This window comes from Camellia sinensis, chromosome 12, assembly GCF_055761805.1.
Source record: "Camellia sinensis isolate YWXY chromosome 12, ASM5576180v1, whole genome shotgun sequence".
NCBI lineage: Eukaryota > Viridiplantae > Streptophyta > Magnoliopsida > Ericales > Theaceae > Camellia > Camellia sinensis.
In genome coordinates this window covers 79054580-79081435 of record NC_138972.1, presented here as the reverse complement: position 1 = coordinate 79081435, position 26856 = coordinate 79054580, and the positions used below count along the sequence as shown (strand labels likewise).

Below are 26856 nucleotides of genomic sequence, written 5' to 3'. Positions count from 1 at the left end.
TAGGATGCCAGGGTCATCAGACATTAACTCTAACGAGGAAAATTCGGTGGAAAACTATGACATAGAATCTGACCCAAGTGAAGAAGTGGAGATGCCTATAGAAGACTATGAATCCATAGAATCCGACCCAAGTGAAGAAGTGGAAATGCCTATAGAAGACTATGAATCTGAGCCTGAGCTTGACCCTGAACCTGATCCTGAACTTGAGCCTGAACCTGAGTCTGAAGAAGTTGAAGAAATTGTACCAATATACAACCCCCCGGAGGTTATTGTGATTGAGTCAGACACTGAGGATAAGTCTATGGAAGGCAATACTGAGGGGAACCCTGGAGATATAGGAGCCACGTTTGAGGGTTGGGATGTGCAAAACGGGTTGCAAATTGGCTCTTTTGTATATGTCAGACTTTATCCCCTCGAAGGTTGTGCTTGGAAAAATGAGAGTTGGGTGGGCACCTATATCGGACCTATCCAGATTCTAAGACAAGAGACTCCCTGGGTATATTAACTAGGCCCCTTTCCGGACGGTTTCACCGAAAGAGTGGGCAACCTTTTTGACTTTTGGAGCCTTCAGTATATCATGCCCCACCCAAGCAGAATTGTGAGGAGAGATGGGTTAGTGGACTTCAGGGACTGGAGGATCTATCGGGAGGAGCCGGTGATGCTACTAGGGCATCGTGTGTGCGAAACTACTATCTTCGTGAGGGTGCTGTGGCGATTCATGGGACTTTTCCAAGCCACATCGGAGCCGGAAGTCCTTGTGTGGAGAGACTTTCCTTGGCTATTTTAAGGGGTCTTAAGGGAATTATAAACTAGGCTAACCGATTGTTTTGTATGCTCACATGTAAAATTGCCTAGTTTAGAATTGTGAGTGTAGGAGTTAACTCGGATTGTAGGGGCTATCTTTTGCCCGTAGTATGTTATTTAATCTTTTCTATGTTTTACTTGTATTTTGCTAATTGTAGCTTATCTAATCTAATTAATGAAGTTTTTTTTTTTTACTATCCTTGCACATAAATATAGCAACTTATAATAATAATAAATAAATAAATGAATGAATAAATCACAAGAAAATCCCATCATGCAGAATGGTTGGACGAACAAGAAATAATAACAACGGTAATGGCGATGGACTGGCTGATGGCGATGTCGCTAGAATTATACGCGCGATTGCTGATGGGGTAGGCAATATACCACCCCGAAACCAAGATCAAAACAAATCGAAAATGATAGCAAAATTTGAAAAGCTACGTCCCCACAAATTCCTTGGTGGACCGAACCCCCATGAAGCTGAAGCTTGGTTAAAGCAAATTAAGAAGTTGCTAGATACCTCCGACATTCGAAATGAACAAGATAGAGTGACCATGGCGGCATTTCAAATGGAAGGGGAAGCAGATCATTGGTGGGAAATGATCAAGAGTACTCGACAAGTAGAGACATTAACTTGGAGACAGTTCGAAGACCTGTTCATGGAAAAGTATTTTCCTAACTCGCTAAGACAAGAAATGATTCAAGAGTTCCTCCAACTGAAACAAGGAAAAAGGTCAGTCGCTCAATATGCGGACCGCTTTGAAGCTTTTTCACGGTACGCTTTAGCCATAGTAGCAAATGAAAAGGATAAGGTTAGGCGATTTGAATGGGGTTTGGACACAGACATTAGAGGAAGATTGATCGCAGTGCAACTCTCCACCTATGCCTAGATGGTGGATCGAGCTTTAATTGTGGAACGAGAGTTAGCAGATTCCGAACGCATTTGAAATCAGCGATCAAGGAACATCAACCAACCGCGCGGAGGAGGCCCAGTCCGCAACACCAGAAACCATCCTGCGCCAGCACCTTATGCCGGAGGGATGCACCAGCAACAAAGGCAGAATCGAGGAAACCAGTAAGGAGGAAACTTTGTAAGTGAGTGGAAAGGAAGATGTTTCGGATGTGGTCAACAGGGGCATCGTCGAAGTGAGTGTCCTCAAGGTGGGAAGTATTTTATGGATCAGCGAGGGGCACAACCATACAACTAATGCCAACCAGGGCAAGGTTCTAAGCCTACTCAACATGCCCAGACCAACAAGGGGCAGCCTCAAGCCTCTAAGAATGCAGGCCGACCAAGAACACAACCACAAGGAGCTGGAAATGGAAAAAAACCGGGAGAGACTAACCAACAGGCAGTAGGAAGAATGTATGCTCTCCAAGAAGAAGAAGATGTTGATAACCCATCAGTAATTCAAGGTATGTTAATCCTTATGAATTCTTGGGTTAAAGTATTGTTTGATTTTGGGGCTTCGCATTCTTTTATATCCACTTCATGTATGACAAGTTTGGGTTTAAAGCCAGAGGCGCTAGAGGTAGCTATGAGTGTCGCTTCACCCTTAGGAGGTCAAACCCGAGTAAATCTAGTATGTAAATCTTGTGAGCTAGAAATCTCCGGTTCATATTTGATCTGTGATCTAAGAGTTATGGATATGTCTGATTTTGACATCATCCTAGGAATGGACTGGTTGTCAGTTCATCAAGCCATTATTGATTGTTACCATAGGACAGTGACAGCATCCTCCCTTAACGGCATGAAAGTCCAATTTAAAGGAGATAGACAAGATTCTCTAACTCCAACGTGTCGCAAGTCGGGACGGCATGATCAACTAACCGGATGGTTGGCAAGCCTAATTTTGGAAGGCGAAAATCGAGAGGATCCAGGATTACCCCATGTGGTGTGTGAGTACGCTGACGTTTTCCCTGATGAATTACCAGGATTACCCCCAAAACGAGATGTAAATTTCACGATTGAGCTTCAACCCGGGACTTCACCGATTTCAATAGCACCACATCGTATGGCGCTAGCTGAACTTCGAGAATTGAAGGAGCAGTTGCAAGAACTGTTGAGTAAGAAGTTCATCAGACCAAGTACGTCCCCTTGGGGAGCGCCAGCATTATTTGCAAAGATGAAGGATGGAACCTTCAGATTGTGCATCGATTATCGACAACTAAATCGAGCCACCGTTAAAAATCGATATCCCTTACCCAGAATTGATGACTTGTTTGATCAATTAAGAGGTTCAAAATGTTTTTCCAAAATTGACCTTAGGTCATGATATCACCAACTTCGTGTCAGAGGAGAAGATATACCCAAAACCGCGTTTCGAACCCGTTATGGCCACTATGAGTTTGTGGTAATGCCATTTGGTTTGACGAATGCTCCTGGGGTATTCATGAGTTTAATGAACAAAATCTTTACCCCCTATTTGGACCAATTTGTGGTAGTATTCATTGACGATATTTTGATATACTCACGATCGGAGGAAGATCACGAGCAACATCTGAGGACCGTTTTGCAAATTCTAAGAGAAAACCAATTGTATGCTAAAGCTAGCAAATGTGAATTTTGGCTGAAGGAAGTAAAGTTCTTAGGTCATGTTGTATCTGAATCAGGGATATCAGTGGATCCTGCTAAAGTAAAAGCAGTAATGGGGTGGAAACAACCTAAGAATACGTTTAAGATTCATAGTTTCTTGGGATTAGCAGGTTATTATAGGAGATTCATTCAGGATTTCTCCAAATTAGCCAAGCCGATGACACGCCTAACGCAAAAAGGAGTAAAGTTTGAATGGAACGAAGTGTGTGAGCAGTCATTTCAAGAACTCAAGAAGAGACTGACAAGCGCTCCCATATTAATCATACCCGAACGTGACGTTGGGTACACTGTTTATTGTGATGCCTCTAAAGAAGGGTTAGGTAGTGTGTTAATGCAAAACGGGAAGGTAGTAGCTTACGGATCAAGACAATTGAAGAATCATGAGAAAAATTATCCTACTCACGATCTGGAGTTGGCAGCTGTGGTCTATGCACTTAAGACTTGGCGACATTACCTTTATGGCGAAAAATTTGAGATATTTACCGATCACAAAAGCTTGAAGTACTTGTTCACACAAAGAGATTTGAACATGAGGCAGAGACGCTGGATGGAGTACCTTGAAGATTACCAATTCACCTTGTCTTATCATCTTGGGAAGGCTAATGTTGTAGTAGATGCGCTAAGTCGAAAGACAAGAGAGATTGTAGCCAACATATCAATTAAAGAATGGGAAATGGTAAGCATTGTGAATGAGTTTAAGTTACAACCAGAGACTCAGAATGGGAGGGGTAGGTTGTTTACAATAGTTACAACATCCCATCTTCTTACCAAAGTGTTGGAAGCCCAAAGATTTGATCAGGAGATCGACTCTATCAAGGCCCGATTAGTGTCCGGGGAATCTTCACCAGATTGGACGCTCCATCAAGATGGTAGTTTAAGGTATTTAGGTAGAATTTTTGTGCCAAACATCGAACAATTAAGAGAGGAAGTACTAAAAGAATTTCACCATTCGGTTTTTGCGGTTCATCCGGGAGGAAATAAGATGTACCAGGATCTTAAGCGACAGTATTAGTGGAGTGGAATGAAGAAGGACGTTGCTCAATTTGTATCTAAGTGCTTGACGTGTCAGCAAGTGAAGGCAGAACATCAAAGGCCGGCAGGGAAACTCCAACCTTTACCAATACCTAAGTGGAAATGGAACACAAAACAATGGATTTTGTAACGGGATTACCCCTATCACCACAAGGCCATGATGCCATTTGGGTGGTGGTTGATCGATTAACTAAGACGGCACATTTCCTACCAATAGGACCAGGAGGCACACTCGAATCTTTAAGCCGAATATTCATTCGAGAAATCATTAGGTTGCATGGAGTACCAGTCTCAATAGTGTCAGATCGTGATTCTCGTTTTACGTCACAGTTCTGGCAAAGTCTGCAAAGGGCCTTGGGTACAGAGTTGTGTTTTAGTACAGCTTTTCACCCTCAAACTGACGGTCAATCAGAAAGAACAATTCAGACTTTAGAAGACATGCTTCGAGCTTGTGTGATGGACTTTAAAGGTAATTGGGAGAAACACTTACCACTAGTCGAATTCTCTTACAATAACAGTTTTCAAGCAAGTATTGGTATGGCACCGTATGAAGCTTTGTACGGACGGCCTTGCCGATCACCAATATGTTGGATAGAAGTCGGAGAGGCACCTCTTTTAGGGCCAGAATTAGTTCAAGAAACTACCGAGAAGGTGAAACTAATTAGGCAGAGTCTCGAGACCGCTCAGAGTAAGCAGAAAAGCTATGCAGATAAAAGGAGAAGACCTTTAGCATTTAAAGTTGGAGATCATGTGTTTCTGAAAATACAGCCTCGTCGAGGAGTTGTTCGTTTTGGAAAGAAGGGAAAGTTGTCACCTCGCTTCATTGGACCTTTCGAAATTTTGGACAAAATAGGAGAAGTGGCATACCGTTTGGCTCTACCGCCTCAACTGGCTGGAGTACATAATGTTTTCCACGTCTCTATGCTACGGAAATACAAGCCACACCCTTCTCACATCATCAATTGGGAGGATATTAATCTTGATGAAGACGTGACAATTGAAGAAAAGCCTATCAAGATTTTAGATCGTCGCGAGAAGAAATTACGAGGTAAAACTATACCATTGGTTCGAGTTCTCTGGAGACATTGTGGGACGGAAGAGTCAACGTGGGAGCGAGAAGATATGATACGTGTAATTATCCTCAACATTTCGAATCTAAAGGTACGAATTAATTTCGAGGGCGAAATTCTTTTTAGGAGGGTAGATTGTGAAAACCCATATTTAAATTATTCTTGAAAGAAAATAAATAAATAAATTAATTATTTAGTTTTAAATTAACCAAATCCAATCACTAACAAAGACCCTATTAAGAATAATAATTTTGTGGGTGTTCAATATTTGTTGTTTATAAATTATTTTAATTAGGATTCAATATAATAATTATTCTTACTAAATACCTTAGATAAAAATCTTAGTGTATCAATTTTCGAAACCCATACAAATACACACACACACACACAAAAAAAAAAAAAAGAAAAAGAAAAAAAAAGAAGAGATGTTCGTAGCTATGCCACCTGTTTGTTTGCATGGTGGTATAGGAACCATAAACCACCATCCCTCTTGGAATTTAGGGAAAGAAACCACCATCCCTCTTGGAAATTAGGGAAAGCTTTCATTCTTGGAACTTTGAGAAAGTGAGCAAGATAAAATAATGGAAAGAATGAGAGGGAGAGAGAGATGTCTTCAACTAGCATTTTATATATATATATATATATATGCATGCAAGCCTTCCTTGTGCATACAAGCATTCGGTAGAAGAAAAAAAAAAAAAAAAAGAGGAGAGAAATCTCTTAAGCAACCAAGTTTAGTAGTAGGAGAGGAAGAAGAGTAGGAGGTTAAGGAAACCAAAGTTCTCAACCATTTTGTCACCCTACTACTAGGTAAGAAAACCTTTCCAACCCTCTCATTTTTTTTTATTGTTGGAATCTTCAGATTTTATTCCTATGATAAAATGACTAATTTATAGATAGAAATTTTTATATATATGCATGTAAATTTTGTGATGTGTATATCAAATATCTGAAGATACTGATAGTCAAAAAAAAAAAAATCATGGTATTATTGTAAAAATAGGCTTGCATGTGTATTTCATACCATTATAGAGTGAATTGAAGAATTTATTTGGTCTTTGAATCTGCCAGCCTGTTACCCGAATTTTTAGATAATTTTATACTCAAAATTTTGAGATGATTTCTTCTACAAAGTTGTTGATAATGATGTCTAGTTTGTCCAGAAAGTTTTGGAAATAATTTTTGAGCTTTCTACGAATTTATACAAATTTTTAACTAAATCTGAAACTGTGGTAAGAATAAATTGTTTTGAATCTGCCAGCATGTTTACCCAAATTCTTAAATAATTTTATACTCAAAATTTCGAAATTATTTCTTCTACAAAGTTGTTAATAATGATGTCTAGTTTGTCCAGAAATTTTTTAAAATAATTTTTGAGCTTTCTACGAATTTATACAAAATTTTAACTAAATCTGAAACTGTGTTGAGAATAAACTATTTTGAATCTGCCAGCATGTTTACCCGAATTTTTAGATAATTTTATACTCAAAATTTCGAGATGATTTCTTCTACAAAGTTGTTAATAATGATGTCTAATTTATCCAGAAATTTTTGAAAATAATTTTTGAGCTTTATATGAATTTATACAAATTTTAACTAAATCTGAAACTGTGTGACAGATTTTACCATGTATTTGAAAATTTATTTAAAATTTTATACTAAGCCAAATCTGGTAATTTCTAACTAAAAGATGAAATTTGAGAAGTCTAGTTTCATGATAAATTTTTAGATTATGGGTTTGATCTATAAATTTAAGCATGGAATTAATATAAGGAAATGTGACAAATCTGTGTCTTAAACACCCTTGGAATTTTTAAGAATTATTTATAATTTATTTTTGGAAAATGCTTTCTGAAAAATGACCATAACATGTTTATGGATTATTCTGTAGATTGATATGAATTTTAGAGTTGTATAAGTAATGTATTTAAAATTTTACTTGCAAGATATATATTCTGAAAATTTTTCAGGGCAGGATAAAATCACCACTTTCATATTATACTAGTCTAATTTAGTAAATCAAAAATTTGTGCAGGTGTGCATTTATGGTTTATTTCTTATATTTAAGTTATTATGTTCATACCATGGTTTTAAGTAATTGTTTACTAAATTTTGTACATTGAACTATTATTGGGTGACATGCATAGTATTTTATGTTGGGAGTTTTTCTTTAGTTGGTATAATGTTATTGGTGATTGAGATTTGAATAATTTGTGTTTAATATATAAATTAACCAAAAGGATTAACGGTATATAATGAGTTACTGATGAAGGGTTAATACCGGGTATTCAGGGTGAGCCCTGGTTTTGAGAATTTTCGTGTAAATTGTGTCGCGAAATCCTAAGATGGCACGGGACTTATTTGAACCCTTTTCGGTATTCGGTTTTGGAATAAGAATGGATGTGCAGGTGGCACACAGGGAGGTTACGTACCCCTGGCAGACCGGTTCCTTGGGGCAGACCACGGATGCCACTACTTGGGTATATAACTTCGGACGTGGGCATCACTGGTAATTACGATTGGTAACACTTAAATATTTGACCAAGAGAGGGTTTCAAATTAACCGTTGCCATGCTTGGTGATTGGTAAGTTAAATCTCTGTGGTGAGATTTCGAGTGTCACCTAATTTATTAAAATTACTGAAAATTATCCTAATGGTTGTAATTTATGTGTACAATTATATTGTTATCTCATGTTTAGAATCTTATTATTTTTCTCTTAAAAAGAATGGTAGGTTGGTTATGTTTTCTTACTGTGTTGCAAAACTCATGGCATATATTTCGTTGCCCTGGCGTTTCATGCCAGATTATGCCGAAGAAGGAACCGAAGCTGAAATGAGAGTTGCTGCTAATATCGAGCCTTGGCTAACTTAGAGCCAAGATCTTATCAAAATAAAAGCATGTTATTTCTTGTATTAGTATTTAACTATGTTGTGATGTTGTGTGTGAACTTGTAGTTTTATTTGGTTGTTGGACTTTGACTATGTAAGAATTTAAAATTTCCTAATTAGTAGTTAAAATTTTATCTAGCAAGTTATTGTTAGTTAAAGTCTTATGATGTCTCAAAAAAAAAAAAAATAAATTTGGGGCGTCACATACACCATGCCGCCTAAGAGACTGATGCCTATGCTCTTTGGACGAAGTTAGAAGGCATGTACCAGTCAAAGATTGCTCGGAACAAAGCCCTCCTGATGAGAAGACTTATGAATTTGAAGTTGAAAGGCAGGATCTCTGTTGCTGAACACACAAGTGAGTTTCAAAATCTAGTGAACCAACTGGTAATTGTCAAAATGAAGTTAGATGATGAGATGCTGGCCCTATTGCTGCTCAGTTCTTTGCCAGACAGTTGGGAGACGTTAGTGGTGTCCCTCAGCAACTCTGCCCCAGAAGGGAAATTGACCATGAGCATGGTTACATATGCTTTATTTAGTGAAGAGGCAAGAAAGAAAGACATGGGTAGAGATCAATTCCATGCCCTCGTCACAGAAAATAGAGGTAGAGGCAGAGGTAGAGGCAGGGAAAGAAGCAAAAGTAGAGGACGTAGCCAAGGAAGATCTCAAGACAGAGGGAAATCCAGAGAAGGTACGAGCCGGCCAAGGTTCAAATGTTACCATTGTGGCCAGGAGGGTCACATAAAGAAATATTGCTATGCCTTGAAGGGAGAACAAAAACATGGCAATAGACAACAAAAGATCGAAGATGGGAATACTGTAGTTACTGTCTCAGAGGATATTGCATTATTCTCTGTTGAAGAAGAAGAATGCCTCCATATGTCAGACAATGACATCGAGTGGGTAGTAGATACAGCAGCTTCCTACCACGTTACATCCCGGAAGGAGTTTTTCAGTACATACCAAGCTGGAGATTTTGGTACAGTGAAGATGGGTAACTCCAATTTTTCGAATATCGAGGGAATCGGTGATGTTCGCATCCAAACCAAAGTTGGGTGCACGATGGTATTAAAAGATGTCAGGCATGTTCTCGATTTGCGCCTGAATCTTATCTCAGGGATAACCTTAGATCGACAAAGCTATGAGAACTACTTCGGCAAAGGCATATGGAAGTTGAAAAAGAGATTTCTGGTGGTAGCCAGAGGACAAGCAATTGGCACACTGCACAAGACTCATGTGGAGGTGCATTCAGACATCCTCAATGTAGCAGAAGATGAGATGTCACCAAATTTGTGGCACAAAGGCTGGGTCACATGAGTGAGAAAGGGTTGCAGATTTTGGCAAAGAAGTCGCTTATTATCTTTGCCAAAGATGCGAAATTGAATCCTTGTGACAACTGTTTATTTGGGAAGCATCATAGAGTCGCTTTCCATTCATCATTCAGAAGACAATCAGAGTTATTGAGCAAAGTATACTCTGATGTTTGCGGTCCCATAGAAGTGGAATCTTTGGGTGGTAGAAAATACTTCCTGACGTTTATTGATGACGCTTCACGGAAGGTATGGGTTTATGTCCTAAAGACCAAAGCTGAGGTGTTCTAGCATATTCAGACATTTCATGTTATGGTGGAAAGGGAGACCGGAAAGAAGCTGAAGTGTCTCCGAACAGACAATGGAGGCGAGTACACGTTAAAGGAGTTTGAAGCCTACTGTGCTACTCATGGTATTCGGCATGAGAAGACTGTTCTTGGAACCCCACAACACACTGGTGTAGCTGAGAGAATGAACCGGACCATTGTGGAGAAGGTCAGATGTATGCTCAAAATGGCAAAGCTGCCAAAGCCATTTTAGGGAGAAGTTGTTCGTGTTGCTTGCTATTTGATCAATAGATCGCCATCAGTTCCACTGAAGTTTCAGATTCTGGAAGTATGGTTTGAAAGGGAGATCTCTTACTTTCACTTGAGAGTGTTTGGGTGCAAAGCATTTGCACATGCATCTAAGGAGCACAGGCAGAAGCTGGATGACAAAGCCCCTCTATGCATCTTTATTGGCTATGGAGATGAAGAATTTGGATACAGATTGTGGGATCCGAAAAACAAGAAGGTCATTTGAAGCCGAGATGTGGTGTTTCAAGAAGGCTAGACCTTAGAAGACTTTGGGCAACCAGCCAAATCCAAAGTTGATGATGCTTCAGAAATTATTCCCAATCCTGCACTATCACAGCATGCCATCGATGAAGAAGAGCTACCGCAGCATACAGCTAATGATGTAGAGTTGCAGGATGGATTTCTAGAAGAAGAAGATCCAGAAGCAGAGGGTATTGAGCAGGGGGAGCCACAACCCCCTCCACCAGAGACTGTTGGTCCACAGTTGCGAAGATCAACAAGAGAGTTTAAGCTGTCATCCAAATACCCTGCTTCTGAGTATATTTTGCTTACTGATGAGGGGGAGCCAGAAAGTTTTCAAGAAGCTCAGAATCATAAGGAGAAGAGTAGCTGGCAGCAAGCTATGCAAGAAGAGATGCAGTCCTTGCAGAAAAATCAAACTTATGATTTGGTGAAACTTCCCCAGGGTCGAAAAGCATTGCAGAACAAATGGGTGTTCAAGTTGAGAAAAGATGGCAGCGGAAAGTTAGTCAAGTATAAGGCTTGATTGGTTGTCAAAGGTTTTGAGCAGAAGAAAGGTATTGATTTTGATGAAATATTCTCGCCAGTTGTGAAAATGACATCCATTTGAGTAGTTTTGGGACTAGCGGCCATTTTGAATTTGGAACTTGAACATATGGATGTGAAGACGACATTTCTCTATGTTGATCTGAAGGAAGAAATTTACATGGAGCAGCCAGAAGGTTTTGAAGTAAAAGGGAAAGAAAACTTAGTCTGCAGACTGAAGAAGAGTCTCTATGGCCTCAAACAAGCGCCAAGACAGTGGTACAAGAAGTTTGACTCATTCATGGTGGGTCATGAGTACAAGAGAACTGCTGCAGACCAGTGTGTTTATGTCAAGAAATTTCCCGGTGGAAACTTCATCATACTACTGCTCTATGTTGATGACATGCTGATCGTTGGACAGGATGTCACAACAATCAGATTACTGAAGAAGGAGTTATCATAGTCCTTTGACATGAAGGACCTAGGCCCTGCACAACAAATTTTGGGTATGAAAATTGTGCATGACAGGAAAGCCAAGAAGTTGTGGCTGTCATAATAGAAGTACGTTGAACGGGTGATTGAGAAGTTCAACATGAAAGATGCCAAGCCAGTCAGTACTCAGTTGGCTAATCATTTCAAGCGGAGCAAGAGTTTTTGTCCCTTCTTTACCAAGGAAAGAGAAGAGATGGGGGCTATCCCCTACTCATCCGGCGTGGGGAGTTTAATGTATGCAATGGTGTCTACTCGACCAGATATTGCTCATGCTATTGGAGTAGTAAGCAATTCCTTTCCAATCCAGGGAAGAAGCATTGGGAAACAGTCAAGTGGATTTTGAGGTACCTTAAGGGTACATCTAAAATATGTTTGTGCTTTAGAGATGCTAAACTAGTCTTGGAAGGCTATACTAATTCAGATATGGCAGGCGATCTTGATGGTAGGAAATCTACATCAGGATTCATGTTCACTTTCATAAGAGGAGCTGTGTCTTGCAGTCCAAGCTGCAAAAGTGTGTTGCTTTATCCACAACCGAGGCAGAATATATTGCCGTAGCGGAAGCTGGGAAAAAGATGTTGTGGTTGAAGCGGTTTCTCCAAGAGTTGAGATTAAAGCAAGAAAAGTTCACGGTACATTGTGATAGCCAGAGTGCCATAGACCTGAGTAAGAATTCAATGTACCATTTTCGCACAAAGCACATTGATGTTCGATATCATTGGATATGCGAAGTGATGGAAAAACTGTTATTGGAACTGATCAAGGTCCACACAGATAAGAATCTGGCTGACATGCTTACAAAGGTGGTCTCGAGAGACAAACTCAAAATTTGCAGAGACATTGCCGGGATGGACTTTAAGTGAGAAGTCAGTCATACATGGGGGTATAGAGGGGGAGAATTGTTGCTCCAACCCACATGCATGCAAAACCATGTAAGTAGAGGGTCAAAGAAGATGGCGTAGGAAGACTTCCACCTCAAGAGAAGTGAAAGTCTGAGCTGGGCATTTGCTCTCCCTTCCCTTCACGTTGTTGCCATGGTTGACACTCATCCTCACCATTAAAGAAGGTAGAAATTTTGGGTGGGATTTGCTACTCTTTCCCTCACTCTCTTTATGTATAAATAGAGACGAGAGGGAGAGGATGAATGTATCAGAAAATAGAGAGAGAGAGAGAGAGAGAGAGAGAGAGCTGTGAGTTGAGTAAGAGTTTTATCTCCTTCTCTGTATTTGTATTTTGCTCCATTTTAGTGAAATTCTTTTTTCTGCTCCGTAGATGTAGGCATTGGGCCGAACCACACAAGCCAGTGATCTCACAGGAGGGTAGATGGAGGGTGTTTGTTTCACTGAACCACCTCTCCATCAATGCAACCAAATATGATAGTGGAATCTGCACAGCATCAATCTTAAGGAAATCCCCAAATCCTACTGCAACAAAAAGTGCCTTGTATTGATCATGTGCCTGGCCATATAATCCCAAAGACGTAGGCCAAGCACCTCTGAAGTTGAGTTTCTGAGTGAGGGCGCCCTGATGATTTAAACAAAAAGCAAGTATAAGTAGTTCATTAATAGAATATAAGAGAGTAAATTAAGAAGAAATATCAACTAATTAAAGCCAGTAATACTTACCCGTCCAGCCCTATCATATACAAAGGGGTGCTTCTCCAAGTTATGGAGAAGTGGTGTGTCAGGGATAGTTTTCTCCTCAGGAGTCAAATCACTGTCTATAATTTTCTTTGAGTTCTTTCTCCTTCTTGACCCCAAGGCTTCACCCCCAGTCGCTTCTAAACTAGGTCCTTCTAGTGTGGGGATCACCTCAGATGAACTAATCCCCCTATGAAGTCACTTCCTATCCCGTTGACCACCTCGTGCTCTAGCTCACCCTTTTCCATAACCATTCATAGGAGGAACACTAGGAGCATCAGTTGAGGGTCCCTGAACAAGGGTATCACCACCAGAGCCAATGACTATAGTTGCAGATGTTAACATAGTCTTGATAAAGGCAAGAAAAAATGTGAAGGTCATTATTTTGAATATAATAATAGACATCACAAAGAAAATGGAGGTGCTCCTCTTTGATGCACTGATTTTTTTTTTTTTTTTTTGAAAAGTGAGACTGGAAATTTCTTGTAAAGTATCAAATAAAGTAGTTTCTCTGGTATTCATTTCTACTTTTCAAGTATCATGACAATTCCATTCCAACCATTCATTTCATTTTATCTCGTCCTTGAAAGTTTGTTTTTCAAATTTCACTAAAACTCCACACCAATTACAAATCCCTAAACTTTCTTTCTTAACCCTTTAACTCATTTAACCACCAAACATTCTTTGTTTTTTGTTCAAATCTTAACTAGAAATTTTGAATTAAATTTATCTTCCTCTTTCAAGTTCCTAATTTTCAGCTTACTCTTATGAACCCTCTCATGTTCAATTTCTTACAATTTCTAGAGTGTCTTCTAAATTCCCACATTCTCATCTTATCTCAACATGTGCATTCAAACTTCATTGTGTCCATCCTCTCCATAATGTATACAACTACATAACAACATTTATACAAATTGTTTATTTCATTCTTCATTCTTTTCATTGTCAATCTTCATACTTTCTCATTTAGAGGTTCATTCAAATCAAGGATAACAAATTATGTTCAGTGTGTTGTTTTAATTAAATGGAAACATTTGGTAATCTTTTGAAAGATTTTAGAAGTGAAAAAAATAATTCGAAAATAAATAGAAATGTTTGGAAACATAAATTGAAATCTGTCAAATGTATTAAATTCTAATTTTTGATTAATTGAACATATTGAGATTTATACAGTCATTTACATACAAGAATAAGTGTAAAATTAAAAAAAAAACTTGTTGCTATGAGCCAAAAATTGTAACGTATTGTCAAACAACTCATTTATATTAAATACAACTGTAAATGATTCTAAAAGCATGTAGGATTGCAACAAAAAAAGTTCTAAAAAAAGAAACTTCTAAGAAGTACACGCTTCTAAGAAAGGTGGTGTAGTGTCAGACAAGTGTTGGACAATTGTCGACATGTGTTAGACACGTTTATATGTGTCCTAATAGATTTTTTTATATCTATACTCAGATATGTTTTGGTCACATGGAACACACATGTCCATCACTTATACATGCATGAAACACATTACAAGCTTAAAGAAAATAACTTAGAATTATGATAAAAGTTAAATTTTATGAATTAGTCTTATGTTGCATTTTTTAATTATCTTTGAATGGAACATTCATATATATGACATAGAATAAATATACACAATTACATATTTTGTGCGTCCCCCACAAATCGTGTCGTGCGTTTTTTGAAAATTGTCGTATCGGTGTGTTCATGTCATGTTACATGTCCGTGTTCGTGTTTCTTAGATACTCAGTTGGTGAGCCAATGGCAACAGGTGTCTTCTATTGTGATGGGTGTAAACCTCAAACACAAATCTGCCTACCGATGGATTCAAAAAACTTTTGATCAAAGAAACTGTAGCAATAAATCTTTTGATCCCCATGTAAGTTTAATAATAGTGCTTATAGCAAGGATAATAAACAAGGTTTGGTGACATAACTAGAAAGAATTCTTCCTTGAAACAAACCTGCTAATGTCTACCCCATGATTTATACACACATTCACTTCGTAGGTAGAGCATACTACTGGAAAAGACTAGAGGATATGATTTAGTGAAATTTAATGACATGGGTAGAGCATACTCCATTTGAGCAACAGAGTCGTTGAAGATTAGAAATTGATACAATGAGCTCTGTGGTAGCTATTGGATATTGGGTACCTGATAGAGTCAAGGATGTTTTGGAGTAGAGATTAAGCTTGATGAAGCTTGGTACACTACAGGAAATATCTGTTTTGGAGGCGTATTTTTAATGGTGTTTTTTAAAACATCATTGTTTCTAATATTTAACGACGTTTTACAAACATCGCCTTTTTTTAAAAATTAAAACGGCACCGTTTCATGAATGGAAGACGTTTCTAAACGCCTTCAAATGGGTTATGTCCTATGCGTTCCTTCTCTCCTTCTTTTTCACCTTTATTTTGAATCTGATAAGCGAAAATGAAAATCTTGAGCTCACTCTCTCTCTACTCTGTCTAAGTTCTTTCAAAATTGAAGTCAGAGCCATTTCAAAGATATCACATCTGTGATTCATCAGAGCCATTTCGAAGTTCTCTCTCAAAATCGATTTAGATCGGTGAATCGATTCAGATCGGTGAGCTTTATTGCTGTCTAAACCCCAATTATCTCAGAGATTCAAATCAGCCAATCAATTCAGATCAGTGAGCTCTACAGCTATCTAAACCCTAATTATCTTAGAGATTCAGCTCGGTGATGCAGAGATTCAGCTCGGTATCAGCGAAACAGAATGGTGATTCATCAGAGCCATTTCAAAGTTCTCTCTCGAAATCAAAATCGAAGTTCATCTCAGCGATTTAGATCGGTGAGCTCCACTGTCTCTGTCTCTCTGTCTCTCACAAGCTGAACTGATGGTGCAATGTCGATTTGATTATTGAAATCAATCCTGTGAAATTCTATGAATGGTTTTGATATTTGAATGTTGATGTCCTGTTGTTTCTTCTCACTGAACGTGCTGATTGTTTGTTGGTTCATATTTTGTTTTTGAAAATATTTCATTTTATGTTGCTTTTGAATGGTTTTGATATTCTTTATGCTTGTTCAACATGGTTATTATTCTCTAGTTGGGGCTAGATTGTTTGTGGCTTCATTTACATTGCTCTGTTCTGATAAATCTTATTGTTCTTTTATATGCAAATGTCGTATATGTGTGGATCTTGTTCATCTGTTGGTACATCAGTTGTTGTCATGGGTATGATAAAATAATAAGATTATAAAACACTTGAATTATTTATATTGCAATATTTTGGGTGTCATCAGTTTTAAGTTTTAACCAGTTTAGATTTGTGACAGTTTCTAATTGTTATTTCTCTTTACATAAGGCTAAAGCAGAACTAGGGAGGTGGATAGTGAAGAACTGTTGGAGCAATTGCCTGCTTTGCAGCAGCTGCTATATCATCTCATTGGATGCCAGGTACTCTTCTGAAACCTCAGGATTCAGACGAATATATATAAGTTTCTATTTTTTAGATGATCTCTATCTGGGGATTCAAACTGGAATCACATTGATATTTTACAAGCAGCCATTATATTGGTGATTGTCATAAAGACTCTTGTGGTTGCAACAGTAGTTAAAGGATTTCGATATAATAACAAGACCTCACTACTTGTAAGGATTTACCAACTACATGCTTGACTACTCTTTTGTGCACCTTGATCTTTGACATCTCTGTTGACAGGGGGACCTTAGTTGTTCGATATTTGTAGGTTGGAATGTCTCTGGCAGAAATTGGGGAATTTGCTTTTGTTCTCTTAAGTCATGCTTCCAATGTTTATCTAGTTAAGGTAAATTTTCAATTTTTAATTTGTTAGCACGGTTTTGAATGGTTGTGTCCACTTAAACTGAATTCTTTTTTTTTTTTCAAACAGAAGTTCGTAATGTCAATATGTGTATTTCAGAGCTGTTAAACTGATAAAAATACCATTAGCTTACATGAATTACAATTCTGATAATGCTATTGCATCAACCTTTTTCTATTTATGAACCTGCAAGCCTCAATCATAGTTTTGTTGTGTGGTTTCATCCTGTGTAATTTCAATTAGAGAATGTAACTTGAATTTGAAACCATTGCTGGGTAGGCAGTATTTGCTGCTGCTGGGCACAACAGTTCTCAGCTTGGTCAGAAAGCCATTTTTAATTGTGTTGCAAGTGATGCCATTTTAGTTCATAGTTCCCATTCATAATTCTTTTTGTGATATATACATACATATATATATATATATATATATATTCATTTTTTATGTGAATGACTAGTCGGCACAACATGGTAATAGTTAGAATTTGATCAATAGCATTCTCTTGGACGCCCATGATAATTTTGAGAGCAGTTTATGAACATTTTCATGATTTGCCTAGGATTCTAAGCCCATGTTTACTCTTAGACTACTTGACTACATGAATTGTGCATTTGGATGTATTAGTAGGAACTCCAACAATTTCTTTTACACTAGCTTTTGTTCAACTGAGTTATTTGAAATTACCATATTTTCTTTTTAATGTCATGCTAATGATGAAGGTTTATCCTAGACAACAAGTTGGTGGTGTTGAGGCTGATATGATGGCTACAAATGAGCTAAATGTTCACGCATTCCTTCAAGTAAGATATCATACTTTCAATAAAAGATCTTAAAAGTACTTGAAAATTTCATTCTGTTATTATAATTTCTTCATGCATACTAGGAAACAAGTGGTCATCTACTAAGTGGATGCATGTTGAGGAATACACAGCCTAAGCCATATTTTTCAAGGTAGTTGTAATACATGAAGTTATCATTCTAGACTTTTATGATTTTTCATTATTGCTGTTACACTTTTATCTTGACAGTCCTCACTCCAGTAGCGTTCTATCACGCCCTTGGACATGTCATGTCCAATGCATCATTTGTTGTCGTAGCTGTGTCTTTTACACATACCATTAAATTACAACAAAAGTAACCTATGGTGACGAAAAGTAGTGAAGAAAATAAATTCCGTCACTAAATAAGAATAATCCGTGACGAATTACAAAATTTTGTCACATATAATAAAAAAATAAAAATAATAGGTGACGAAATTTATTTTTGTCAACAAATACTTCTTTTTAAGTGAGGAAAAATTAAGTTTCGTCACCGAAGGTTTTTTCGTTAATTTTTTTTGGTGGCGCCAAAATTTTGTGACTTTTGGTAAGAAAAAAATTTGTCACAAATTATAAAATTATTAGTGAGGAATATATTTTCGTCACCAATAATTATATATATATATATATATATTTTGAGAAATTTGATTTTAAATATTTTAAGACCATTTGGTGAGAAATATAATTTTATCACTAATAATTTTTAATATTTTGAGACTTTTTAGTGAGGAAATTATTTTGTCACTAATTTTGGAAGGGCAAGTTTTGACATATTGGGCGGTAATGAAAAAAATAGACTACTAACTTTATCTCTCCCCTCCTCCCCTCTCTTTATTGTTTATCAATTTTCTTTTCTCCTCTTTCTCTCTCTCTCTCTCAAAACAAAACACAAGTTAATTAGCTCTCTAAGTAACCTTTGGTGACGAAAGTAGTGAAGAAAATAAATTTCGTCACTAAATAAGAATAATCCGTGACGAATTATAAAATTTTGTCACATATAATAAAAAAGTAAAAATAATTGGTGACGAAATTTATTTTCGTCAATAAATACTTCTTTTTAGGTGAGGAAAAATTAAATTTTGTCACCAAAGGTTTTTCCTCTAATTTTTTTGGGTGGCGCCAAAATTTTGAGACTTTTGCTGAGAACAAAATTTGTAACCAATTATAAAATTATTAGTGAGAAATATATTTTTGTCACCAATAGTTTTAAATTTTTTTTTTTGAAAAAATTGATTTTAAATATTTTGAAACTATTTGATGAAGATTATATTTTTTTCATCAATAATTTTAACATTTTAAAATTTTTGGGGAGAAAATTATTTTATCACCAATTTTGGAGGGAGAACTTTGTGATATTAGCAGCAATGAAAAAAAAAAAAACCTACTAATTCCCCTCCTTTTTTTTTGGTGCTTCAATTTTCTTCTCATCCCTCTCTTGCAAAACACATGTTCTCTGCCTTTAGCCCCCCTTCTCCTTCTTCAGTGCCGCCACCAACGTCACTCATTCTCCTCCTCCAGTGCCGCCACCGATGTCTCCCGTGTTCTCTTCCGAGCAATCGTTAGTGCCGTCGACGTCGCTTATTCAATTATTTCTATATTTTTCTCTTTTCAAGTATAGATCCTCTCTCTCTCTCTCTCTCCCTCACTCAATTTCTCTTTTTTTCAATCTTTGTTTTTCCTAAGTTTCAAAATTAATTTCATTATTTTCCCTAATTTTGAAAACTACTGAGACACATAGTGTCCCGTATATTATTTCTTCAAACTAGTTATGAAAAAATGAGTGCTTGAATATAGATTTGTTAAGTTAATAACTCGTTCATGTTATTTGCTTTATATGCAATTAACGGGAAATATTAAATGTAACAGATTTACTAAAAAAATAAAGATCAAGGGCACACATAAATTCTAGATAAATGTATTTTATGTACCTCAATTAGGGATTGCCAATATGTTAAAATGTTTTTTATGTATCTTGATTAGGGATCGCCAATATGTATATTGGGTTATTAAAGCCATGATTATGGATTTTTCGTTCTTTTCAGTGCTATTGTGGCATTTACAATTCTTCTATCCCTTTATTGTTGTTTAATTAACAAGATACACTGACTCTTGCCTCTTTGGTTCTAGTGGGTTATAATGATAAAGTAACGTAGAAGAAAGAGAGAGACAAGAAATAGGATTCCAAAATTCGTTGGAAGGGGAAAGGGGTTCTTTAAACCTTGTTCTGATTGACTGCTAATTAACCGAATAGCTGTGGTGATTGAAGGCAAACACGGCGGTCCTGAAGCCCTTTCGAGGTTCTTCAAAGCTTTACGGCAGTGTCCCAAAACAGAGAGAGGATCACAGCCGAACGATGCACTCAAAATAGAGAGAGGATCAAAATCAATTGCTGTGAGAGGCGAACGGTGCACTCATATCTTCGATGGCAAGACTAGTTTGACGGTAAGGCACTCATCTTATCTCTCTTCCCTTCCTTTCGCTGTGAGAGGCTACTGTTGCTGTTGTTATATATATATATATATATATATACTAGAACATTTGACAACATGCTTGAACTTGTACTTAGAGATGCTTGTATCTGGGGTTGCTTTAAAGCTGAAGAACCCCCATTTTCTTTCCTGTTCTGATTGAATTCTTCAAAAGTTGGAAACTTGAATTTGAAAGAGAACTCAGGTGTCTGTTTTTGGTCAAACCCATCCGAAAATTTATTGTCTTCTTGTTTGGCTTCGACCCCTGTATATCCACGGTTGTAACTCTATTTTTGGCTCAGTAGGAATCGAATCTTTAAGACTGTTTTCTGCAGAAGAAACCTCCGATTGGTTTGAATTGTCCGCTGATGACCTGTCATTTCTTTTGAATCTGCAAGAAACAAAAAAATCAGAAACAACGTAAAATTTTAAAACAAGTAAGATTTTTTAATTACCATAAAAATAGAAAAAGAAAATTGAAGACAAGAGTGTTGAAATACCTGATAAGGTATCTCTTAAAGAAATCGAAAAGAGGAAAAAAGTAGGTGGAGACAGAGAAGTAGAAAATGTCGACAAAGAGAACAAATTTTTGGTACAAGAACTGTGTATCAGAACCCATATCCACTGAATCGAAATGGGTATACACCACACAATTAAGCATTCATTTTCTTATACTAAACAGAGGGAACATGATGACTAAATTGCTAATAGCTTCTGGTGGACAATAGAGATAACTGAATAGAAATGGGAGGCTGTTTCTGCTGCTGTTCTAAAGGACGGGGATTTTTTTTTTTTTTTGTTTGTTCTGTGCAATGGGCTCTTACTGGAGAATCACTTCCTATCACCAAGAGGACATGTGATGAAGTCTTTTCTGGTTCAACATGTAAGCAAGGAGAGATTGAAGCTGTAGTGATAGCAACTGGAGTTCACTCTTTCTTTGGAAAAGCTGCACATCTAGTTGATTCCACTGAAAGTATTGGTCATTTCCAGAAGGTGATTAAGAAATCTATCATTTTTGAGCTATGCCTCTTGCCTTGTACATGGCAACTGAGAAATACTGCAACATGGAGTAGAGTTCCATAAGTAATTCAAGACTATGTAAAATGCAAGAAATTTCACACCAGGACAAGGCAACTTGAAACTTGTTAACAATTAAAACTCCTTGAATATAAATAAGTTATGAGAGTATTGAAGTTTCCATCAAAATTTCAAACAAAACCTTGTTGGCAAACATTGTGAGAAATGTAAAATGTTTTTCCTACAGGTTCTTACTGCCATTGGGAATTTCTGCATTTGTTCTATAGTTGTGGGGATGATTCTAGAAATCATTGTCATGTACCCCATACAGCTCCGTTCATACAGAGATGGAATCAATAACCTTCTTGTTCTATTGATTGGAGGAACACCTATAGCTATGCCAATAGTATTATCTGTCACACTTGCAATTGGTTCTCATCGACTCTCTCAACAGGTACAGCTCCTAATTGAGGCACCATTGTTTGTCACACACAAATAATTAATACAAACTCAAAATAATTCATGTAAGAGCCATAACAGAAGAATCTTAAGCTCAAATTTCAATGCTAACTACATAACAACTCTTTATTGTTTTAATTTTTCCCTTTTTTTCCTTCTGTTACCTAAAGGGCGCCATTACGAAGAGTATGACAACAATTGAAGAAATGGTTGGAATGGATGTCCTCCGTAGTGAAAAAACTAGAACTCTTACCCTGAATCGCCTCACTATCGATCAAAACCTTATTTGAGGTATGGAAAGCTGACTTCATCAAGTCTCATTTTCCCTAAGCTAATACATACTTGATGATAAATTTCTTCTGTACGTTTTTAACAAAGATATGGACAAAGACATGATTGTCCTGCTTTCTTCCAGAGCATCAAGATTGGAGAATCGGGATGCCATTGATATAGCCATTGTTAACATGCTTGCTGATCCAAAGGAGGTTAGAGGGAAAATATATTGCTCTCAAGTTTCTAGTTTTTTTCTTTCTTTTCTTTTCACTTGTAGGTTATTCAAGAAGGGAAAAATCTTTTTGTCTACAGGCATGTGTAAACATCACATAAGTGCATTTCCTTCTTTTCAATCCAGTGGACAAATGCACTGCAATTACGTACATTGATTCTGATGGCAATTGGTATTGGGCCAGGAAAGGATCTTCTGAACAGGTAACCACACTATAAAGAAACAATCACTGTAATTCTATAATCACATTGTTTCTGGTACTTATGGTTATGAACCTGAGAAAAGATTGTGTAGATTAAGTTTTCCCGACACAAACTAGGAAATGTTCATTAAAGTCCTTGTAGATCATGATCAGGGACCGTGATTTTTGGAATTTATAAAATTATTTTACAACATAAGTACCATGAATTAAGGATGCTAACATAGACTTTGATGTGGCACAAAGTATTGAACCCATCAATTAAGAGTTTACATGACATGCAATATTGATTGATCCAGTGTTCATAGCATATCCATCCCTATGTTTATATACCCACCTTTGTTCTTTGATCACCCACAACATTCTTTATTCTCTGCATCAATGTGGAATGTATAATACAAATGTTTAGCAGAGTTTACCATCACAAACATCCTCAAACTTGGACAACCCACACGATAGATTGGAAAAATGAGTTTATGGTGAATTGGTAATCAGGACCCTATATCTGCCCATTTACTGCTTATAATAGAGAATTACAAATTATAATTATCACTGCATTTGATAGGAGAGGAAACAATCTTTTTGGCAATGGGATATATATATTTAATGAAAATTGGAATATTACACCCTTAAATTAGCGTATCGTGCTTTAACTTCTCTGGACTTCGTATATGGTTGAGTAAAGAGAAAATCAAACAAAGTACGAAGTGCATTAACATGTCATAAGTACTACATTTTAGTCTTGGGCATTCATTGGAATTGTCAGATGTGGCTATCAATTCTATTGGCGTCGTTCATTTCTTATATCCATAGCTCCTTATGTACATTATTAAGTTCCTCTGCAGAATTTAATCACATTTTTTTTACTGAGTGCAATGTTAGATTATTTATTGTTTCCCAATGTATTCTTTTTTCAATATCCCAATTTAGTTTATAGATGTGTCAATTTTGGTATTCAGGGCATATATATATTTTTCCAAATATGTTCGTTCAATCATAAGATTTTGCATTTGGATATTTGAGTACTTAAATTGACTGCTTAGAAACTCAATGTGGCATATTGTGGGTTTTCTTTCTATATCATGTTATCTGCTTTTTAAGCTAGACTCATTGTGTACACAATTTGTATTGACATGGATAGAGAGGTCTATACAATGTTAATGCTTTTCTTGTTTATTTTCTTTGCAGATTGGTTTTTGATGACGTTTGGAAGCATACTTGCAAATCAAGATCAAGTGTCGAATTTTTTTTTCTTGAACTGATACTTAGTTGTAGTTGCAAATCAAGATCGAGTGTTGATTTTTTTTTTTTTTTTTTTTTTTTTTGTGGATGGTTTTTTTGTTATAGTTAATGGATTATTATTAAATTTGTTTGATGGATATATTTTGATTTATAATATAAATTTTTAAGTGAATTTTTTTGTGGAGTGGTGTATAATAGCTAGTGGATTTCTTAGTACATTTAAAAGGCTACTAATTGAAATTGAAATATAAAATATGGAACAAGTTTAGTGACAAATTTTTTTTTTTGTCATTTGTACTTGTTATTATGACAAATTAATTATTCATTGCTAATAAATATTTTTTGTGACAAAAAATTTTCATTGATTTTGTTGTTTGGTGACAAAAAATTTCATCACGTATATAAATATATTTGCGACGAAATATATTTCGTCACCCTTATATGACTTTTGGAGACGAAAAATTTCGTCACCTTTACATCTTACAATGACGAAATTATTTCCTCATCAATGATCAACATTTGTGACAAATTTATTCGTCAACTAAAATTATAAATATGGCACTGAATAATTATTTGGTGACGAAAATGAGAATTTTTAGCGACAAAATCTTGTTTTATTGGTGACAAAAATTTTTGTCACTGAACTAATTTCATTGGTGACGAAATTATTTTTCGTCACGGTAGTTTTTAGTGACAAACATTCAATGTCGAAACTGGTGACGAAAATATTTCGTCACAAATATCTATAGTGACGAAATTAGCTCTTTGGAGACAAAAAAAATTCATCATTTAAGACCCAACTTGTTGTAGGTATAGGACTCTTGCAAAGAGAAGCTATGTTAAGCTAGTAATCTTGATATTTTAGATTTATGTTACTAATTATATCAAATTTATACACATATCAGACGCGTATCAGCCTCTTCTCATGGTCTTATAAAAATCATATTTTAATTCAAAGTTTTTATGATAATAGATGGGTTATATATGTTCTGGAGTTGGGTCCTTTTGATGACAAGCAACCTATTTACATAAGATCAATCAATCATTAATTTGGGCTGCAAGTTATTGTGCTTATTACCTCCTTCTGTGGCTGTAATAGGTAATGGTAGTTTAAGATGATACTTCTGATCTTTCCTAGTGGATGAATTATCTTTTGAATGGAATTACTTGATAACAATGATGCCCCCTTGTGAGCACATGGCAGAATGCTATGCCTATTACACAAGTTATCACTTGAAACTTTATGATTTGTGTGTGAGTGTGCATGTGTAATGATTTATAACTGCTTAATCCACTCTTATATTAAGGAAAAGAAAAAAACTATCCATGTTTAAATGCCTAAGTCGATTAATTTTCATTCATTCTATTAATATAAAAGAGGTCAGGGCATAGTCTTTGGCATCATATAAATTTGTTCCTTCTTATGTTTATTCTATGACATTTCCATTGATTTGGCATGTGTGTAACTACTCTCATAACTCCAATTATTTATGGAGAACATTCTGTAACTTTCAGGATTTGACAATGAAGCCGAAATACTTGGTAACATTCACAATTGGTTTGGATCAAAGGAACAACATTGATGCAGTAGTTAAAAAGGTTGCACAAATGCACCATTCCATTATATGTATTATTTTTTTGATGTTGCAAGTAGAGGTTTGTAATCTTATTTTATTTTTTGATAGTTTTCTGAGGATTTTCAAATTATGTTTTTTCATTAAGATGGCTGGACAAGTGGTCAAAGAGGGCTATCAATGTCAGTGTAAGAAAGCAAACAAAATGGTAAGGTGCTTTAGTATTTTACATATTTTTGGTGTTATACCACATTTTCTACTATACCATATTTGAAAAGAAAACTCATAAAATGGTAAGGCTAGCTATATTCTTTAACACTAGTTATGATAATATTATACTAATATTAACAAAATTCTTTAAGACTAGTTATGATAATATTATACTAATATTATCATATTATCATAATCCTTTTAAGGCTAGCTACATTTTAGCCCACACATGCAGTGGATTGCACTCAGATAAAAGACAGATCTTTACATGATTGATTTCATGCAATGGAAGCATTAGTGAAATTTTGTACATGTTGTAGTAAATGATGATTTTTATGTGAACATATTTCCTTCCATTTCCCATGTTTTTCTTTCATGTATTATCATCAATTAAAAGGAGAAATATCAGTTGGGTGCCTTTTCCATGACTATCTGTTTTCTATGCATTTTGAGTAATATAAATGGATTAAATATTATCTTGTTGTTCAAACTACTTAATGCTAGTTTAGAATCACTTCATGTATTGCATTGGATAGCATCATGTTAATGTTATTGACATATTGTTCCTTTATGTATGTTTGTTTATTTATTTGTTTTGAAACTTATATACTCTAAATATGTTTTGAAACTTTTATTAGATAAATACATCATGTGTGCTCCCTTGATTTGCATACACAATTTTGATTTGCTAAATGAAAGAAGGTGCAAGGGATGTAATGGACAGAACTTGTGTTGACTTACCATGGCAAGTTTAGCTTGAAGTTGATGGGAAAGACATCCCAATCCCAAAGGTACTTCAAGTCAAATAACCTACAATCTTTATTGTTATTGTTGTTTTAAATTATTATTACTATTGTTATTTCATATTTTTAAATTTTTTCCTTTTAACTTTTCCTCTAGGATGCTGAGGGTTTAATTGTGCTCAACATAGGCAGCTATATGGGCGGAGTTGATCTTTGGCAAAATGATTATGAGCATGATGATGATTTCAATCTTCAGTCCATGCATGACAAAACGCTTGAGGTGGTGTGCATTTCTGGAGCATGGCACCTTGGCAAACTTCAGGTACAAAATCTTGGTTTCTGCTAATCCTCCAAATCGCTGTAATGAGTGACTGAAATGGGTTCACCCAGCTGCCAAAATGTATGCTTCATAGTAAGTTTATTTGTATATGCTACCACAATAAGTTCTGTGTGTATACCTATGTTTTGGTTTCATGGTACTGTCCTTTTCTTTTCTTCTCTTTCTTTTTTCCCCAAAATCCCTCTACAGGTGTATGGGCAAAAAAAAATAAAATTTACTTTTTGGAAGCTAAAATCTTGTTAAAACAGGTGTTTAATTTTTAAAAGATTGTGAGATGTTATCTTCAATGCTAA

The 26856-nt window shown here is 36.2% G+C and overlaps 2 protein-coding genes across 2 annotated transcripts; both read left to right on the top strand.

Moving 5' to 3' along the window:
- Nucleotides 1-1085: 1085 nt before the first annotated feature.
- Nucleotides 1086-1697, top strand: LOC114274544 (uncharacterized). Its single transcript, XM_028216506.2, has one exon. It carries the CDS (start codon nucleotides 1086-1088, stop codon nucleotides 1695-1697), a length of 612 nt encoding a protein of 203 aa, XP_028072307.2.
- A 474-nt stretch (nucleotides 1698-2171) lies between these two features.
- Nucleotides 2172-4415, top strand: LOC145803689 (uncharacterized). Its single transcript, XM_082897004.1, has 3 exons — nucleotides 2172-2895; nucleotides 3253-3452; nucleotides 4002-4415. The coding sequence occupies exons 1-3, from the start codon at nucleotides 2172-2174 to the stop codon at nucleotides 4413-4415; spliced, it is 1338 nt and encodes a 445-aa protein (XP_082753130.1).
- Nucleotides 4416-26856: the final 22441 nt, after the last annotated feature.

Excerpts from the sequence above, each read along its gene's own strand:
- LOC114274544 (XM_028216506.2), top strand. The coding sequence starts at position 1,086 with ATGGTTGGACGAACAAGAAATAATAACAACGGTAATGGCGATGGACTG.
- LOC145803689 (XM_082897004.1), top strand. The coding sequence starts at position 2,172 with ATGTATGCTCTCCAAGAAGAAGAAGATGTTGATAACCCATCAGTAATT. Across the intron at positions 2,896-3,252 it reads TAAGAAGTTCATCAGACCAA|TATTCATTGACGATATTTTG; the intron begins GTACGTCCCCTT and ends AATTTGTGGTAG. Across the intron at positions 3,453-4,001 it reads ATCCTGCTAAAGTAAAAGCA|GCTAATGTTGTAGTAGATGC; the intron begins GTAATGGGGTGG and ends CATCTTGGGAAG.